At 39.6% G+C, this 20,706-nt stretch overlaps 1 protein-coding gene across 8 annotated transcripts in view; it reads left to right on the forward strand.

Annotated features, from left to right (window-relative positions):
• The window catches only part of XRCC4 (X-ray repair cross complementing 4), a 335,612-nt gene that overhangs the window by 260,827 nt on the left and 54,079 nt on the right, over positions 1-20,706 (forward strand). For 3 of the 8 annotated variants that reach the window (XM_085013991.1, XM_085013992.1, XM_013994965.3), the window contains exon 8: positions 962-3,907. The exons of the other annotated variants lie outside the window; for them this stretch is intronic. In XM_085013991.1, the coding sequence (XP_084870117.1) occupies positions 962-983 (22 nt within the window). In that variant the 3' untranslated portion in view covers positions 984-3,907. Of the gene's footprint in view, positions 1-961; positions 3,908-20,706 lie in introns of those variants that run through there. 8 annotated transcript variants of the gene reach the window in all.

Here is a 20,706-nt window from a genome sequence, read left to right on the forward strand (position 1 = left end):
TATTTTATTTCCCTATTTTGGCTACTGTGAATAATAATGCTGCTGTGAGCTAATTTTCAACAGAAGTGCCAAGAATACATAATGGGGAAAAGATAGTCTCTTCAATAAATGGTGTTGGGAAAACTGGATTACCACATGCAAAAGAATGAAAGGACTCTTATCTTATACCATACTCAAAAATCAACTTAAAAGGGATTAAAGTCTTAAATGTAAGCCCTGAAACCATAAAACTCCTAGAAAAACACATAGGTGTTAAGCTCCTTGATGTTGGACTTGGAAATGAATTTTTTGGAATTGACATCAAAGCACAGACAGCAAAAGCAAAAATAAACAAGTGAGATTGCATCAAACTAATATTTTCTGCACAACAAAGGAGACCATCAACAAAATGAAAAGGCAACCTATGGAATGGTAGAAGATATTTGCAAGTCATATATATGATAAGGGATTAATATCCAAAATAGATGAGGAATTTCTACAGCTCAGTAGCAAAAACAACAAATAGGCACATCTTAAAATGGGCAAAGGATCTGAGTAGACATTTTTCCAAAGACGATAGACAGATACCCTACAGTTATATGAGAAGATGCGCAGCATCACTCGTCAGGGAAATGTAAAACAAAAGCATAATGAGATATCATCTCACACCTGATAGGCTGACTATCATCAAAAAGTAACAGAAGACAGGTGTTGGTGAGTATGTGGAAAGATGGAACACTTTGTGCATGTTAGTTAGAATGTAAATTGGTTCAACCATTATGGAAAACAGTGTGGAGGTTCTTCAAAACATTATAAATACAACTACCATATGATCCAGTGATCCCACTTTTGTGTGTATCCAAAGGAAATGAAATCACTCTCTTGAAGAGATACTTGCACTGCCATGTTCACATTAACATTAATATCTAAAATAAAGGTCTGAGCCTTCACTTAATGTGGCAATTGGGTCTTCTCTCCACAGGTCCACCCTGGTCATCACTTAGCATTTCAGCCAATTTTCTGGTTGCGACCTTAGGGCTCTGCTCCTTTATCTCCCTAGAATGAGTTTCCTTAAGCTGCTGCTGCCCCATCATATTGCTTCATCCCCCAAAGGGACATCAAGCCTACTTTGATTCTTCACAGCACAGCAGAGACTATGTGGTTACTTTAATAAGTGTTCATTAAGCTCCCCAATGAAGTCCATATTGGTGAACGTGGTGGTCATTTCACTCTGCAACCCCGATTACTTGAAAACCTGAAAAGTTGGTGGTTATGCAAGAGAAATGCACCACAATGACTCATCTAATTGCCATAGCCAGACCTGTTGGGAGTCACCAGCTCCATGGGGCCATGTTGCAAGAACCAGCTTATGAACACATACCCTCCAGCACACTTATAGGCACCCTCCTCAATGGGAGTCTCCTTCCACATGTCTCCCCTCCTGGCCCACTTGTCAAGAGGCTCCAAGTGAAAAAGAAGTCCCTTCTCTCCTCATCCTGAAGTCAGCTTCCTGGCCCATCGCTTCATACCCAAGGATCTGTCTCTTTCCAGGAGGGTTATGTTAATTCTCCAGGCGAAGCTCCATGCCCTGCCTGAGCCACCCTTCATTTATCTACTTTAGCAGACCAATTGTTCAACATTAGTATATTTCTCCCAAACCAGGTCTATTGAGTAATTTGTTACACCAAGTGCAGAGCATCTGCAACCCAGTCAAGAATCTTTTATAAAAATGTCAAGTTGGGACATACCCAGTTCCCCTTAAGTCTTCAAAGTCTCTGATCCTGAGGTCTTGTATGGCAACAGTAACACAGACACATACATTATGTATCCAAACACACATACGCAGGCCTGCACACTCTGAGAGGATCTTAACAATAAACAATAATATGCTATCGTAAAGCTGCATAAATCCATGTAAAGAAAAAGAAAAATTTTCTGCCCTGGATTCTGCCCTCTTCTACCCCAGAAAGTGTGTGCAGAGAAAGAGAAGTCTATTGGATCATATTTGATTTATGTGACTAAATGGACTTCTGGGTTTAAAATATCTGAATCTAGGTTATTATTTCTCTCCCAAGAAGAACAGAGAGTATTTACTTTATTTGTATGAACTGAAAGGCATATTGGCTTGGTTTTCCCAGTATAAAAAAAAAAAAAATCTGTCTGCTCTAGGTCTCACTCTGTGGGATATACAAAAAACTACTTGCAGCATCAAAGATTCCTCAGCTTCTGCTTTTTGGTGCCTAAGAACTTTGAAGTGCAGTCTCATGCAGGAAATCCCATTGCATGTGATTTGTTGAGTGTTTGTAGTTTATACACATCCCTTCCCTATAATCTGGGCCCCCTTTATCTATTAGATAATAGTAATGCTTTGATTTCAAAAGGTTTTCATGCTGTACAATAAATTCTCACAACATCTTTTCTGAATTGTGAAATGATAGTTGTCTGTAGAAGGAAGATGGTAATTTCTTTTCCTTTTTCTTTCTTTATTTTTTTTTCTTTTTCTTTTTTAAGGGCCATACCTGAGGCACATGGAAGTTCCCAAGCTGGGGATCTGGGGATCTAATAGGAGACGCAGCTGCCATCCTGTACCACGGCCACAGCAACACCAGATCTGAGCTGAGTCTGAGACATACACTACAGCTTATAGCAACGCTGGATCCTTAACACACTGAGTGAGTGAGGCCAGGGATCTAACCCACATCCTCACAGAGACCACATCAGGTTCTTAACCCACTGAGCCACAGTGGGAACTCCAGACAGAAATATTTTTCTAACTGTCAAACTGCCACTAGGAAAAATTATAGACTCGCCATGTGGTATCTTACAGTGACCTATAAAAAATTAATTACTCTTTAAATAAACTGAGAAGTTCCTGTTGTGGCTCAGGAAGTGAAGGATCTGGAGGAGTCTAAGGATGCAGGTTCAATCTCTGGCATTTCTGCAAGCTGCAGCATAGGTTGCAGATGCAGCTCATATCCAGTATTGCCATGGCTATAGTGTAGGCCTCAGCTGCAGTTCTAATTCGACCCCTAGCTTGGGCACTTTCATATGTCACAGGGGCAGCCATAAAAAGAAAAAATAAATAAAGGATTAAACTCCAAAATAGATCAGAACTGTCTCATTGAAAAAAAAAAAAAAAATCTGCTATAAGAGACTAGCCCATTATGGGAAAATAAAGCTTTTTCTCTGTCCCACTTGATCTTTCATGAGCTTTTCAATGAGTCCCCACTGTTGTAACTGGTTCTGGCCTTCCCGCTAGCAAAATAGACCTGCCTGAGTGTTTTCCTGGGATTTTCCTGAATAACAAGGTAGCTAATAAGTTGATGCCAGATGAATGAGAGTTAATGTGTCCTGAGTTACTCTCTGTCTTGTCCTGTGATCAGTGTGACAGGCTTTCATTAATCTAACCCAGAATTACTTACATAAGATTTTAGATTTCCTAACCCATCAGAGGGCTTTTCTTTTAGTCAGTCATTTTGTGGCCATAGAAAATACAAAGCAGGTACTTCTGGGTTCCATGTGCAATAGAGCTGTATCAGATGCTGCCCCGAGACAGCATGGGAAGGCAGGAGCTTCAGACTGATTTTAAAACATGGCTATGCTGGGAATTTGGGGGTAATAGATGCAAACTATTGCCTTTGGAATAGATAAGCAATGAGATCCCGATGTATAGCACCGGGAACTGTATCTAGTCACTTATGGTGGAGCATGATAATGTGAAAAAAAGGAGTGTATATGTGTTTGTGTGATTGGGTCACCCTGCTGTACAGTAGAAAATTGACAGAACACTATAAACCAGCTGTAATGGAAAAAAATAAAAATTAAAAAAAAAACAATGTCATATGAAGAGGCAATCAAAGTATATAATCAGAAAGTGTAGGAAGAAATATTATAAGCATGCCTCAGGCAATTAAATAATAAAATATGTTATGGGGGCTTTGTCTGCTTCAAGTTTTGCATTTGTACTTTTTTTTTTTTTTGTCTTTTGTCTTTTGTCTTTTGTTGTTGTTGTTGCCATTTCTTGGGCCACTCCCACGGCTTATGGAGGTTCCCAGGCTAGGGGTCGAATCGGAGCTGTAGCCACCGGCCTACGCCAGAGCCACAGCAACGAGGGATCCGAGCCGCGTCTGCAACCTACACCACAGCTCACGGCAATGCCGGATCCTTAACCCACTGAGCAAGGGCAGGGACCGAACCCGCAACCTCATGGTTCCTAGTCGGATTCATTAACCACTGCGCCACGACGGGAACTCCACATTTGTACTTCTTGATACCTGATTTTGTATTCATCAGTTTTTATTATGTTTTTAAATAGGGCCTAAAAATTGTATAAGCTTCAACCCCTCCCCCAACAATAAAGCCTGGATTCTTTCCTGACAAAAACAGAACATAATTTATTATCTCAATAAATTATTCCAGTACAAAAAAAAAACAAAAAACAAAAAACATGGCTGTGGACCCTTATTTCAATGAGCTCTACATTGAACTTCAGTATATAAAACATCAAAAGAAGACTTTGGTTAAGGCAGGATCCTGGAGTTCTGCCCCCTCATCCTTTAGGAACAAACTTGTAAGTCATTTGTCCAGTGATTAAGAGAACAGATTCAAGGATCTTTGGAGTTCCCTGGCGGCATGGTGGTTAAGGATCCAGCATTGAGCATTGTTACTGCTGTGGCTTGGGTAGTATCCTTGGCCTGGGAACTTCTGTATGCTGCAGACTCAGTAGGGAAAAAAAAAAAAACAGTTGAGTTTAAACCCATTTCTGGGTGACCTTTGGGGAATGTCTTCTTCTCCCTGACCTTCAGTTTTGTCATTTCTAAAATGCAGCCAATAAGCCCACATTGCAGATGGTTCTGAGGATTAAATGAGCTCATGTAAAACAGGATTGAGCACAGTGCCCGGTGCACGGGAAGAGCTGTGTAAGGTAACAGGTTATTAGTGTTAAAATGCCACTTCCATTTTAGCCAAAATTGTTACAGAGGAGGGATGGGGTCAGGATGATGCGGGAGGCAACAAAAGCTGGTACTGGTGACTAACTAGACACTCCCCTGAGGGCAGTGGAACAGTCTTGTAAACTGAGTTAAATCATTCCCTGGTGCGGCTGACCATGACTAATACAGCTGAAGGGAGTTGGCCACCCTTGTGTAAGGCTTTGTTGGGAAGTTGACCGGACTCTGTGTGCGGAAATTCAGGTCAACGATGAGCGCTAATCCTGTAACTCCTGCCACAGTTCTTATCTTAGAAGAAACTCACCCATTTCCAGAAGAAATTTCAGCCTTTAAGATATGCTAAATTTTCTGGGAATTCCTAACAGGCTTCCTAGAGTGAAATACACTCCATTAATACTGTGTTAATAGCCTTTTGATGAGGCAGGTTGCACTGGTATATAAAATATTAGCATGGAGAGAGGCAGAGGATGTGATAGATGACAAGTAATGGGAATATGAACTGGAAAACTCATGTCGAGAACAGAAAAATGGTCCCCTTGCACTGCAATATTTGATTTCTTTCATTTTTATTCTACTCAGAGTGCAGAGAGGCACCATATTTCAACCAAGTGTGTGAGAAAGGTATTGGCATTAAATAAAGAGCTAGCAATGAGAATGATTTCTTGGAAGTGACTAAAATACATTTCCTCATTTTTTACATATTGCTCCAGATAGGATTGCACAACCAGTGATCTCGCAAGAAATAAGACCTCCATTGCAAATGGTATCTGCCATCAAGATATAAAAGAAAACGCACAAGCCAGTAAAACTGAGGAAAGTTAATTGTTTTCCCCCTTTAGATTTAATCTGTCTAGACTCACTTCATCTTGGTCTGACTTGCTGATCCCAAACCTGGATAAATCGCCAAGACCTTGCTAGGATCCCAAGAAAGGGCAAGACCCCCTAACTCAGGTTATAGCTGTTTCAGAGCTACTTCTGCTTCTTCAGACTCCTTATCATCTGTGACCACTGAGGCTTCTTAAAGGGTATTGCTAAGGACTTGGCATTGAGGGCATATGTGAGCTTAGGCACTAAGTATCAGATTCTTGTTGCAGAGTCCCTGACACTCTCATTCTCAGAGCCATGGCTCTTAAGCGGTGGCTTCTGTCAGTCATGGAAGGTGTCCTCCTGCTTAGAAGAAAGGTAGATTTCTCCCTCAAAGCATGTCACACCCAACTGTCCATGTCTGCATCATGGGTCACTCAGATGTGCTCCCTGAGGTGGGTGCTGGAAACAGAGACATCATCATTATTTCCTCCTTCCTTTACTTATACTTTGAAGAGACAGAAGAGAGCAGGTACCTTTCAAGGTCCCTGCTGTCTGTCCAAGTGTGTCTCTGCTTATGAAGAGTGTCAACAAGCTCAAGAGAACTCATAACTCCCTTCTGGCTTTAGCCACATCTTGTTCCTACTTCAGTGTTTTCTAAATTGGGGAAAGGCTCCATTATCATAGTTATTATTGAATCTTCCATCTCCCCAGCCAGATGTTGTTCCCACATCCTAGCCACCAGCCTGTCACCAGATTTAGTTGTTTTATTCTCAGTAATGGCCAGTACTCTCTATCTTACTAATACTACCACCATCTGGTGCCTGGATCAATGCCACAAACCCCTAACAAGTCTTCCTTCCTCTAACCTTGCCCCATTCCAATCCTTTCATGCACTTCAGTCGACTTCTAGCTCCACATGCTTCAGTGGCTCCCTGTTGCCTTCAATGAAAAAGTACGGTCTTCTCAAATTGTCTTACAAGTCCTGTTGTGTGATTCCTCCTCCCTAAGGTGACATGATTATCTTTCTCTCCCTCGTTATCCTTTCTCCCCCCACCCAACATCCTACATTTGATTGGCACTGAACTACTCCATCTCTCCTCATCTTCTCTTTACTTCCAAGCCCCTACGTCTGTTCTTCCCTTGGTCTTGGGTACCCTTTCTCTCTCCACTCTCTATTCTCTTCCCTGCCTATTCATCTTTCAAGCCTTGAATTAGATTTCACTTCCTAAGGACAGCTTCCTGCCCCTCTCTATCCTGATTAGGCATTCCTGATAAGTCCTTTCTTAACACGGTGTTTTCACAGCCGTCATATTTAGCACACTCTATTGTGACTGTGTATTTGCTTCTCTGTCTCTCTCACACTGTCTTTCTTAAAGACAGGAACCCAGTCTTTCTTTTTCACTGTTCTCTTCTTTGTACTTATAACAAGGCTTTCTTAAGGAATAAATGAAGGAGTATAATGGAAACAAATTTAAGTCTTCAAAGAAGGAGTGTCATTATGTCAGATGCCTCTGAAAGAGCATGTGAGCTGAGAAACAAAAAGTGACCTTCAGGCCCGTGTAGAAGGGGCTTGTGACCATGACAAGAGTACTTTCTTTGGAGTAATGGGGACACATGCCATAGTAGAATGGTTTGAAACTGGTTGGGACATGAGTACATGTAGACAGCCAATAGAGACATTTATTGGAAAGTTGTGCCATGATAAGAGGCAAACAGTGTTGAGGCAGCAATGCCTGCGGAAACACACATGAAAGACTGGAGAGACTGCTCATGGGAAAGTCAGAACTGTCCTTAGGGTCATACACAAAGAAGGGAAGCACAATTGGGGTAAAGTCCACGAGAACTATTATTATTATTATTATTATTTTGTCAACTGCATTGCAGAGATTTGACGTGGGGTCTCAGTTCCCAGACCAGGGTTCACACTCAGGCCACAACAATGAAAGCACTGAATTCCAACCACTAGACCACCAGGGAACTCCCTCCACAAGCACATTTTGAATCCCAACTTCTGATAACATTTGCTAGGAGGAATGAGTTGAAATTCCAGAAAGCACTCTGAGAGAAGTTTACAATGTTGCCTAGCTGTGCAGTGGTATAGCAAGTAATAACTTTATTGGTAGATTTCTGTGGCCCGTGGTAATAACAATATAAAGGGAAGTAGCAGTAACTGAGATGCAGGAAATCCTTGTGCTTCATTCATTATTAAATACATATGTCACAAAGGTATGGAGAGTCCTGCAGCAAACAACCATGTTTCACCTGACTTAAGGAAGATCGTATCATTAAATGCAATAGTGGACCTGGTGCATCTTGAATTTAAGACAACTTTTTTATATATAAATAAATGATAAATAAATAAAAATAAAATGAAAAAAAATTAAAAAGCAACTTTTTCCCAGTTGTTCAAGTTTCTATTCAAAGCGCAATTCATTTTTTAACATGAAAAGCAAAAGGTTTCTACTGCGGAAAGTCATAACCAACTTGTTGAAGTTTATACAGAAAATGTTTTCAGTAAACAAATCTGAGTGCAGGGTTTCAGGAAGAAAATGTGAGGGTCATGATGATAAAAGCAATGGAAGACCAGCAGATGTGCCCTAGGTCCTCCTCAATGTCATCAATCATAAGCCTGTCTTACCCTGTGGTTCCCAACCAGTAGGTCTTGGGCCCCTGGGGGGAGCAGAATTTATTGTAAGGGGCCTGGAAATCCATGTGCACATTGAGTATGGTAGACTAAATAAATAATATGTCATACATACACACACTATTATTTTTTAAATGTCTGCAGATGAAATGTTAACTAAAATACAAATTCGGTTACTTGTCTTGCTGAATTAATAGCAACCTTTGATCATTGTGTGTTTTCTCAAACAATGGACACTGAAAGTATAATGTGTAGCATGATATCGTCCTCCTCCTCAAAAAGATTGGACTTTTGATACTTTTCTTTGCTAGAAAATATGTATGAGGACACTGGATGATGACTTAAACAAGAGGCAGAACGTTTTATTTAATAGTTTAAGAATGACTTGCTCTGTAAAAATCTGTTCTTTAAAACCCTTGCAGTGTGTTGCAGCATACCAACTTGTTTCATCCACTCTTTGTTTCTGCAGGATGCTTTTGTGCTAAAGCTCTCCTCAGTCCATACTTAACAAACAGCATCAGATCTTAGAAAACAGTGCATCCAAGGGCCAGTTCTTCAGGAGTCCCAGTGGGATTTCTCTCCCTTGTTTGACCACAGATAGTGCTTCCATAAAAAAGAAATCCCACCTGGGCCCTGCTGGGCTGCTTCTATCAGGGGAGTTTTCTTTTTTATTTGCCTAGAAGGGGCATGGTTTTGCATTATTCAGCTTTCAGCTGATCAGGTACTTGGATAGCATGCACGCTTAGTTGAACATTGATTTGTTTAGTCATTATTTGTGTCAACTATATGTGTCCCTCATCACCAATAAGAGAACAAGCTACTTGCAAACTACTCAAAATTGTGTGCTGAGTGGCATTGACTGGGAAGGAAAAGCAACACCCACCCTTGTCTTAAGTTCTCTTTTTCACCAGCATCTAACTGAGCAGTAGAAATGCCCTTTCTAATTGAGGCATGCTTTTCAGAAACTCTTCACTGAAATATTTCCCAAAGTAAGATGGCACTCGAGATGCTACAGTGACCCAGCATCACAACTTTGAATCCCATAATGAAAAATTGATTTCTTTATCAATTTTCTTTCAATCCTCTGATCACACAAAGAGATCTCAAGTTAGGGCTGGCCTGTATTTGACACTCCTTACTGTGTCCCCGATCTCTCTCTTCATTTCTCTCTCTCTCTTTTTTTAAAGAGAGAGAGAATTCATGCCTCACATTCAGTTTTTAGCACAAGGTAACAATACTGACCTAAACTTTATTTATTTATTTATTTATTTGTCGTTTTGCCGTTTCTTGGGCTGCTCTCGTGGCATATGGATGTTCCCAGGCTAGGGGTCGAATCGGAGCTGTAGCTGCCGGCCTATACCAGAGCCACAGCAACGTGGGATCCGAGCTGTGTCTGCGACCTACACCACAGCTCACAGCAACGCCAGATGCCCAACCCACTGGGCAAGGCCAGGGATCGAACCCGCAACCTCATGGTTCCTAGTCATATTCGTTAACCACTGCGCCTTGACGGGAACTCCTCTGACCTAAACTTTAAAGCATTGTTTTATATTCATTATAGCTATGTCTTATAGCTCCCTCCAATTTAAGGCAAATAATATATTCTTTACCCATTTACAGTAGTGATATAATCTTTTAAAAAATATGGTGAGTCAATTTAAAGAGGAGTATTGTATAGATATTGATGGTTTCATAATTACAGTAAAACCCATGTGAGTTATTCAAGAACAAAGTATGTGAAGTCCTGCCCTCTCACAAAGCAAATAGATTGCTGGGAGACACAGAATATTAAGCCGTGAGCAGGAAGTAGTTTATCAAGGTGGAAAAGCTATGTACCACCCAGTATCCTTAATGAGAGGACCCAGAATAGGTTAACGTTATAGCCATAAGGCAGTGAGTTCTAACTTGACCTTTTCTGCCACACTAGCAGATGTAGTTAGCACTCACATTGGCCCCAGGACCTTTGAAAGTGAAGAAGAAAAGCAGTTTAAATCTCATTAGGTTTTTAACCTGGCAGTGTATCATTTTTCCCATACTGCAGGGTCACAGGCTCCATTAATATAAGGAGTTAAAGATTACATTCTGAGTGGCTGGCAACACCGTTCTCAAGTGCATTACTCATCTCAAGTTAGACGTCACAAGGGGAGCTGGCTATCGCTTTCAAGCCAGTGGGTGTAAAACTTGCTGTTCCTTTCTATTTGTCTGTGAGATAATTCTGGCTCTCCCTTTCCCTCCAGGATACGGCTGCCAAAAAGAATGAATCTTGGTACCTACTCTATTCATAATGATCTCCGTAACAGGAGAAGTAAATGTTTCTTGTTGCTAACTGGGAACATTTCCCTCAAATGATTGCAAGTAGTAGGACTGCCTTCCATTGATGGATAATTCCAGCAGCACTTTTTTTTTTTTTTTTTTTTCCCTTCTTCAGCAGAGTGGAGATAGCGTCATAGTGGGATAAAATGGGCTAGAGTTACTAGCTCTGACGTTCTAATCTTGGGTCTTCCGCTGCCTAGCTCTCTCCTCTCCAGCCAGCCACTTAACCTCTTTTTGAAGTCAGCTTCCTCCAGAAGGAGACCTGGTCACATGTACCTCTTGTCTGAGCACCAGATAAGGCAGAACTGTATAGAGGCAATAGCCTAATCCTCAGTGCAAAAGTGCTTTTCAGAAGTTTTTCTTTCCCCACACGCCCCCTCTTCACCCCAGGATTTCTTAGACCGCTTAACTTCATATACTCTCCACCAATGTCAAAGACTCCAGCTAGACTGAAAGCCTTTGCTTGTATTGAAGAGCAGCCTTCTGTCTGGTTGTAGGCTTATTAGCCATGCAGCGTGATATAGTTGTAGAAAGAGTGGCCTTTCTTTTCTTTATATCTCTGTGTTGATGGATGTCATCTAAATGGATAATTTTTCAGGTTTTTTTGTTATTTTTGTTTGTTGTGTTTTTCTTTTCTCTTTGTTTTTGCTTTCAGCCCTTGAATTTCCACATGAATTTCCACAACATATATGGAGTATTTTAGTCACTTTTGAATGCTTTGGTGTTTCATCTTTAATAAAGAACTAACAATTAAATTTAATTCCCTCAAGTATAAAGTAAAATATATATTGAGTGCATTTTTACAACTTTTATGACTATAGAAAGTGATAAATGGTTATTTTGTAAATTAATTTGTAACCCTCACCTTGATGCCGAGGGTTCAAAGGAACATGTGTGTAGAAATCTTGAAAAAATACATCTTCTCAAATAGTTTTTCTTAAATAGAGATGTCATTTGTTATTCACAAAACATCCTTTGCCTTTTAGCATCACCTGGAATATAGAGAACACGTACTCATGTATCTACTTGGGCTGAGAATAAATAGCCAAACTGATCTTGGAAATACATAAAGATGACATTGTTATCTTTTGCTTCAGCTGTTACCAAAGAATTAGATTGGGTTAGACTGGGTATTTGCCAGGCAGGCAGGAACACTGAAAGAACAGACTTCATTTAAAAGTGGCAATCTAGGGAGTTGCCTTCATTGCTCAGCTGTTAACATACCCAACTAGGATCCACGAGGATGTGGATTCGATCTCTGGCCTTGCTCAGTGGGTTAAGGATCTGGCATTGCTGTGAGCTGTGATGTAGGTTGCAGTCACAGGTCGAATCCCATGTTGCTGTGGCTGTGGTGTAGGCTGGGGGCTGCAGCTCTGATTCAACCCCTAGCCTGCGAACCTCTGTATGCCTTGGATGTGGCGGTAAAAAGCAAAAAAAAAAGTAAAAGTGGCAATCTAGGAGTTTCCCACAATGGTGCCATGGGTTAAGAGTCTGACTGCAGTGACTTGAGCTGCTGTGGAGGTGCAGGTTTGATCCCTGGCCGGATTCAGTGGGTTAAAGGATCTGGGATTGCCACAGCTGCAGCGTAGTTCACAGCTGCAGCTCAGATTCAATCCCTGGCCCAGGAACTTCCATGTGTCACAAGTGAAGCCATAAAAATAAAAAATAAAATAAAATGGATCTGCTAAAAGTGGTATCTTGTGTGGACAAACTACTTTGTATTCTTGAGCTAATAGTTTGCAGAAAGCAAGAGGCACCTGGTCTTTCAGAACCCTGCCCCACCCATTGTTAACTCCTGCTAGTTATTTTGTGCATGATGCTCTAGTGGACTGAAAAAGCAAGTTGACTTCTAAAACTTATGTTTAAATAAAAACACAACATATATGGAGTATTTTAGTCACTTTTGAATGCTTTGGTGTTTCATCTTTAATAAAGAACTAACAATTAAATTTAATTCCCTCAAGTATAAAGTAAAATATATATTGAGTGCATTTCTACAACTTTTATGACTATAGAAAGTGACAAATGGTTATTTTGTAAATTACTTTGTAACCCTCACCTTGATGCCGAGGGTTCAAAGGAACAAATTATGAGGACAAGACTGGTAGGAAACCACATGTGTGTGGAAGTTTGTGGTGAAATCAAATAAAAGAGGCCTCAGAGACATTTTTTTATGTGCCTGATTTGGCCCAATCTGTTGACCACTTTGACTTTTCATCTGTCTCATTAGAAGTAGTTTTCAACAAAGATATCCATTAGGCAGATTACACATGGTGTGTTAATGTGTTTGATGAGGTTTTCATTTTTCTTTCTTTGAAGCTTTGAAAACAACTTCTGGTGATTATTCTAATTGCAGTGCACTGGCACACTAGAGTCCCTTTATTTCTCATTAACCGTGATTTGGGGCTGCGTCTCCACCAAGGGGAGGTAGCACTGGGGCTAATCCCAACTTGGCAGAATTATTGGGTTCCACCCCAGCAGTCACCAAAACATTTGGGTTTAGTCAGAACGCCAATTCGTCACTTCCTAAAACCAAATCTCTTCTCCATCCCTCACTAACCCGTTCATAGACCATAGAGAGAGTGAGAAAGACGTGAGCAGAACTCACTGAATAATAGGGCCTGGGCCTCTGAAACGTCAAGAGAGATCTGAGATACTTCCATTTTCTGAGCCTCTTGATGTATTATTTTTAAAAAAGGAAAAGTGCAGAACAGGATAGAAAAAAATCACATCTTTAGTATTTAAAATCATGCTTTAAACACATAAAAAATAAGAGTTCCCATCAAGACGCAGTGGTTAACGATTCCAACTAGGAACCATGAGGTTTCTGGTTCGATCCCTGGCGTTGCTCAGTGGGTTAAGGATCCGGTGTTGCCATGAGCTGTGGTGTAGGTTGCAGACGCATTGCTGTGGCTCTGGTACAGGCCAGTGGCTACAGCTCCAATTGGACCCCTAGCCTGGGAATCTCCATATGCCGTGGGAGCGGCCCTGGAAAAGGCAAAAAGACAAAATAAAATAAAATAATATAAAATAAAATAAACACATAAAAAATAGAATCACCTTTTTAGAATGTAGATAAAATGGCCAAATTTGAGGCCGTTTATGACCATAAAGCCCTAGCTCAGTGGCTCTCTAAAAGATATCTTGGCATTTCACCTTTCCCAGCCATCATGGTTCTTGCTCATATCTGGATGGAAGTTCCAGGATCATTTAGCTTCATTTGCTAAATAAGACAATTGAGGCCAAACAGTGTAAGTTATGTGCTTTATAGAACAGCCAATTAGTTGGTGATAAAGCCTATCTCAGGGCAGATGGAAGGCACATGAAAGATTCAGAGGAGGAGGTCTTGGATAAGTGGGATGACTGCTAGTAATCGATCAGATGATGAATATTAGAGCATGATCTCGGGGAAAGTGAATATTGGGCAAAGGTCCCACGAGTCACAGCCAGATGAGGCTACTCACGACTGCAGGTTGAAATTTCCGCATAGTTTCATGAGAACGGCAGTTACGACACTACACCATAAGATGAATTTGGAAGTTCCTGCCTTCTAGTACTTTTACCCTGCTTTTAGTCCTCTAGTTGAGAATCTATGTGAGATCCCTGTGGAGAAAAGTGGCAACTTTCCCCACTGAACGTCTAAGCTAGGAAGCAGGACATTAGGAGTTGATTTTGACTCGGTCTTTTGCGAAACACTCTCTTCTCTGAGTCATGCATTAATAATTTGGATCTCAGCAATGATTTTATTTATCAAGGGGATTTTTACTTTTCCAGAGAGCCAGAATCCTTCCTCCCTGTTGTATATCAGAAGCAGACACTGGAGAAGCTGCTTTCTGTGTCCTTCTCGTCCTGTTGCGATTCTGGGCTCCTTGGTAACTTGGCCAGCCATCTTGAATGAAATCTTAGGCAAGTTGTGTTGGCTCCATCTCCTTGGAGATCATTTCCAGCTGTTAGCACAGTGCAAATATGAGTTCTCCTAAGCCAAGAAAACCTGACATTTTTATTGGATCCCCATACAAAGATTGGATGCAATAATTAAAAAGAAGTATCAATCCCCTGTGTTTTGAGGGTGACAGGATACAGGTACCATGACACTATTAAGGCAAGTGTAACTTGGTACAGATACTTTAGGAGGCAAATTAGCGATGTGTACCCAAAAGCTCAAAATGCATATATTTTCCAACTCAAGATGGCAGACTGAACACATGTGTTGGCCTCCCATTTTTTTTTTTTTTTCAAAAACCTCACTGACTTTAAAGTATGGGAATATCAAATAGAATATCCCCAATATATCTGTATCTCTCAGATTTAGTCAGGAAAATCAAGCCAAATAATTCAATCAAGAGAACTCAATATGGAGAACCATTTATGAATGTGTAGGAAATCTAAAAAAATTATCAGTTAGCAATATCAGGTGCTACTATCACCATGAGGACTAGAAGGATCAAAGAAAACGTACTACCGCTGGAGTCCAGGACCACATGGCAGAAGCTGGACATGGAAGAAGGGGCTGCTTGGAGTCAGAAGATGTTGGACAAGATGGAAGAAATGCAGCCACTTCTAGGGAGGCTGCCCAAGGCAGAAAGAAAAGGAGAAATATCCTGCCTTCTCCCTTCTTACTTCTCTCCGGTATCCCACAGTGTTTCCCACTGGCTGAACCCAGATAGAAACCATTTGGCATGGCCATGTCATTTGCAGCAGTCATTTCCCTGGGATGGAGAGCAGAACAGAGAGATTGTGAGTAATGGCTAAAAGCAAAGCAAAAATGCAGCTGCCTGGCACAATAGACAGGAGAGGATGTGGGTGTGTGGGTGTGTTACTAAAGGGTGAGATATTTAATAACTTCCTGGACTACAAAATGTAGATGGGAGCCATTAGAAGAAAAGGGCAGAGAAAGCATCAGCTTGGAATAGATTCTGACAGCTCTCTAGAGGAAGAAAGCTAATCTGCCCTGTGGAACCCCACAGACGCCTGGGTACAGAGTTAGCAGACATAACAGAGGGGGAGAGTGAAAGATGGAGCTAAAACGAGAGAGATTACTTAAAGGTCTGAATATGTTCTGAATTCTCCCAGTCAGCACCCCATTTCCAACATGTACACAGTGAGCAGGCAGCCAGCATTTTACCCCCCGGCAAAACATGATGACTTCTCTCTAAAGAAATTGAACAAACTGGGAAAAGATAACATTTCTAAATTTGTTGGTGCCTTGAAGGGAAGCCATTATCATGGGGGGATTTTGCAGGGGCTCAGCCTGACAGCCAGTTCCCACTCCATTGATCCTCAATCAGAGTTCACCAGTCACCACTACCTGGCCCATTCTAGGAGGAAATTCTGAAAAAGAAGAGACCTACTGGGAAAAGTCTTATTTACACTAAAGCAGAAACGTCTACTCCATCTACCCAGGCCTCCTTTTTTACTAACACAGAGAAATCACTGGAATATGAGGAGAACTGGCAGTATTAAAAAAAAAAAAAATAGAAATAGCAAATTCTAAAAAAAAAAAAAAAAAAAAGGGCAGAAAAAGCATCCTTAGAATGATCTGAAGTGATATAAAGAGAACTTTTAAAGTCATCCTATGTTCTCAAAAAGATTTAAGGAAGTATTAGGTCTACAAAACAAGATACAGAACAATGAGGGAATGAGAAGAGTTATTAGAGATTTCAAATATAATTGCCAAAATTAAAAATGTAGTAATGATACTAGAAAAATAAAGATCAAAGAAATTTTCCAAAATATTAAGAACAAGTAAAAGAGGGAAACTATTAGGAACATAATGAGAGGACATATAGTCAACTAATAAAAGCCTTAGGAAGATAGAAAGAGGCAAAGAAGTGTTGAAATTATTCAAGCAAATGATAAAAAGATTACATACTGGAGTAAAAGAAGGATAAGAATCTTTGGTTTGAAATGACCCACTGAATTTTTAACATAACAAATCAAAAGACACCTCCACCTAGCCACACTGTGGTGAAATTTCAGATCAATGTAATTTTCATAAAGAACCTAAAAGCTTCTAGGAGAAAAAGTCATGAGTTGCAGAATAAATGAGATGCAGATACCTTTAGAGTTCTGAAGTAAGATGATATCCCACCTAGAATTCTCTATAACTATAATTACAAAGATACAAGCCCTATCTACATTTCTACCTATTTGTCATCTTCCTATAAAGCTACTTGACAGTGTTTCAGCAGAGCACATAAGCCACTTAGGAAGTGGGGAACAATAGATCTGACCCAGGAAAGGAGTAAAAGGATGTCCCAGGTTGCCAGCAGCCTAGGGGTGTGGGACCATCAGCCCCAGGAATAAGCCTCCAGGACAATCTGTGGCTTGTAAAATAGTGAATATGGCTTAAAGTATGGAAAAACTAAAGGACACATAATGAAAGGAGAGGGCAGAGGAAGTAATAGAAATTCCAGGGGAAAAGTTGTGCTAAAAAATTGTCATCAGGATTTCCCATCATGGCATGTACCCTTTGACTCAGCAATTCTAGTTCTAGTTCTAGGAATTTTCTAAAGAAAAGAATTCATCAATTATACAAATATTTATGTTCATAGAAGTTCATTATAATGTACATTATTTTAAGATTTATAAATAATATAAATAGCACACAACCATGTGCATAGCAGCACTATTCCTGATAGCTGAGAGGCAGAAGCAACCCAAGTGTCCATCAGTGGATGAACGTATAATTGTAGCGTGTGATGTATGCATACAATGGGATATATTCAGCCTTGGAAAGGAAGGAGATCCTTTCACATGCTGTGACATGATTGAACCTTGAAAACATTAAACTAAATGAAATAAGGCTTTCCATTTAGCCATATCATATAAAATCATACAGAATCAAGACACTGTATGATTCCAGTTATATGAAATATTAAGTAGTCAAATTCACAGAAGCAAAGAGTCGTACTTATCAGGGCCTGGGGGGGAAAGCTGATGCTTTGTGGATGCAGAGTTGTAGTTGTACAAGATGAGAAGTCCTAGAGATCTGTTTCAGAACAATGTGAATAAACTGTACACTTAAAATGGTGAAGATGGTCAATCTTATGTAATATGTCTTCACCACAATAAAAAAAAATATGTATTTTGGTAAACAATTCTCTGTTTGTTTGAATGCATATTAAAAATTACAGAAGGGTATGCAACAAAATTGTTTGTAGTGGCTAGCACAGCTACAATTAAGAGCTCCTTTCTTACCTTTCTAGATTCTCTCATATTTACAGAGTAAGCACAAAATTGCTATAGTTGTGAGAAAAAAATGAAACACTTTCCACTTTGAAAATATAAAACAAAACTTCCATTGGGACTGACTATAAGTGAATGACTCATATATTGCAATTCCTTGTTCGCCAAGGAAGCACTTCCATTCTCCTGAGAAAGTCAAGATTTTACAGCCCCGCAGAAGAGCACTGAACAGGGCCTAGATCTTCTGTGACTTCTGCATCTTCTGTCCAGTCTCAGGAAGAAGAAGCAAAAGCTAGCCCTCTTTCACGTGAAGTAGAAAAACTAGTTATCTTCGAAGAACAAATTTTCTTTCACGAATTCCTTTAACTTCGAGGCACCCTGAAACAGAAATAGAGACTGGGGGAAAATAAGAGGTGTGGCGGGGGGGAGGCTAGGGAGGAGATTAATTACACTAGACAAAGTGGCCCAGCCCAAGTGTAAGGTGACATTTTAGCTTTGCGGGACACCGTTTTATCATGACCCTGCCTTTGCGTCCTGTGTCACAGTGACAAACAAGTGGGTCATTACATCATAGTCGTTTTACAGCTATTTCTGTGTTTGCCCTTTTGGCATTTGAGGCTGTGGTCCCTTGCTTCATTATATTGTGCTGAAAGGGGATCTTGAACTGTTTTTCTTTTATTTGGAAAGACTGGCTAGATGAAATGCCTATGAAAGTGTAAGAAAGAGTTAAAGCTTTAAGGAAAGAGTTAAAGAGTTCAAGATTATGAAAACCAAATGTTCAGAAAGGGAGTTTCACTGTGAATGTCAACATCTCTCTGTGGCCCTGCAGTGCTTTTATATTCTACCAGATATTAAATTCATTGATAAGGCAACATATGTCTCAATCAGCAAAACCCATGGTTTATAAAGGTGTGGGACTTCTGTGGTGGTGTTTAAGCATTCTGACACAAATGACTCCAACACTGAGGGCTTTTTCACCTCATATCAGATAGTATTGTGATAATCTTGGCAATCAAGGGTTTTGTTAAAGCTACCGTAGAGTGAATTTAATGGTTAGATACATTTTCCTCAAAGAATTTAACAGATCTTATCTTTAGTCTAACATTAGAATTGTGATCCTGGTCTATTTCTGTTCTTGTTATTAGGCCTGAATATACAGCTTTGATTTATCTTCATTTTTTTCCCCCTCACTTTGGGGTCTTCTCTATTTTTAAGGAATAACCCAGAGACCTCACATTTCTTGTTTATCTTTTCCTTCCTATAATCCATTACTCGGTTTAAAATACAGCCTCAGTCTTTTGAAGAGAATGACTATAGTTGAAGATAAACTAGTTTCAACCAGTCAGTAAAGATCTTTGTAATACACGTTACCCAAGTTTCTGTATACTTATGTAATCTTTCATATTGGTTGCTGATATTTGAGAGTCATGAAAAAAAGAAGGAGAGGAGACAAAGGTAAAAAAGCAAGGGCAGAAGTAAAAAAAGGAGAGAGAGGGAGGAAAGAAGACAGTCAGAACTGACTTCAGATATGTGTTTCTTCCAGTATTGGCGCTTGTCCAGACAAATCAATTGAATTTCCTCACCAAACCCAATTTGAACAAATGCTAAGATCTGTAGAATAAAAATAAAACACTTAGAAAAATAGCCCAAGGTGTTTTATTGAATCTATGAGGAGGATTTTCTTTTCTAAGTCATAGAGGTAAAATGTTGCTACAGTTTTTCAAAACAATATTATAATTTTTAAATAACATCATGCAAAGGGAAAATAAACATATTTTCTTGTTGCCTGCAGGATAATTTGGGTAGCAAGCCGCACAAAATTTTTGAGTGGATTTGTGCTGACTTAGAAAACATTCTCAATATTTGGGTCTTTAAAAATTGTGCTAAGCTTGCAAGTCCATAGCAAATCGAGAATAAGAACTGTCTTAGGACGTTTGTTGGTTTTTCTTTAGTTTATATGTAGCCAGCTGGTTTCTGACCTCTTTGTGTAAATATCCAGCTTTTCACATAATCAAACTCCATATTACCTTGTTATGACATCATTCTGGGCTGACTTTGATCCCTTACTAACTTTTCCGAACTGTACACATAGACTTAAATAACAATAAGAAGATTGCTACTTATCCACTAAATACTCCTGCTGATGGTGTTTAAAAAAATGTATATATGTGCACATATGCATGCTGAAAAGTGTATCCCATTTGATATTAAAGTTTCAAATTTTCAAAAATGTACATCTCTGAGGAAATCATTGTTTCCACTTTCTGCAACTGATACCAGTTGATATTTTTGTTCAACTGATAGTTTTAAAGCAGGCGAATTGAAATGTAGGATTCAGACACCTTGTCACATATTATTTTTCCACATGGATAGATGAAAGTAAAGGTTAAGTTGTATCCTTTGGTGATCCAGGAGCCAGGATATAAAACACAATGATTTTGTAAATTATTAAAAAATGGGCTTATTTAGTGTCTGATCAAGATAAATGACACAAGGCAGCTGTAAAAAGAATTCCCACTAGCCATTGACCCATAAATAGTAGTGTCATTTTTCATTTTTAGAGAAGTATCAAAATCAATTTAAAATAACACATCTTTAGCATTATAATTAAATGTCCTAAATTCTGCTTCAGAGGATATTATTTTAACTAATGTTATTTTTCAAGTTAAAAATTTCTTAAAACATTCTGATTCCTATAGAACTTGGATGACTTTTAAATAGAAATCCTCTTTCTATGGGTCCCATGTATCCCCAACACCTAAACCATCCCTGGCACATAGTAAGTGTTCAATAAATATTGTTGAATGAATGAATATGAATGGTATG

Source organism: Sus scrofa, chromosome 2, assembly GCF_054392235.1.
Source record: "Sus scrofa isolate SSC_HxYL_T2T_F1_AM1 chromosome 2, Sscrofa_HxYL_maternal_Yorkshire_Landrace_v2.0, whole genome shotgun sequence".
Taxonomy (NCBI): domain Eukaryota; kingdom Metazoa; phylum Chordata; class Mammalia; order Artiodactyla; family Suidae; genus Sus; species Sus scrofa.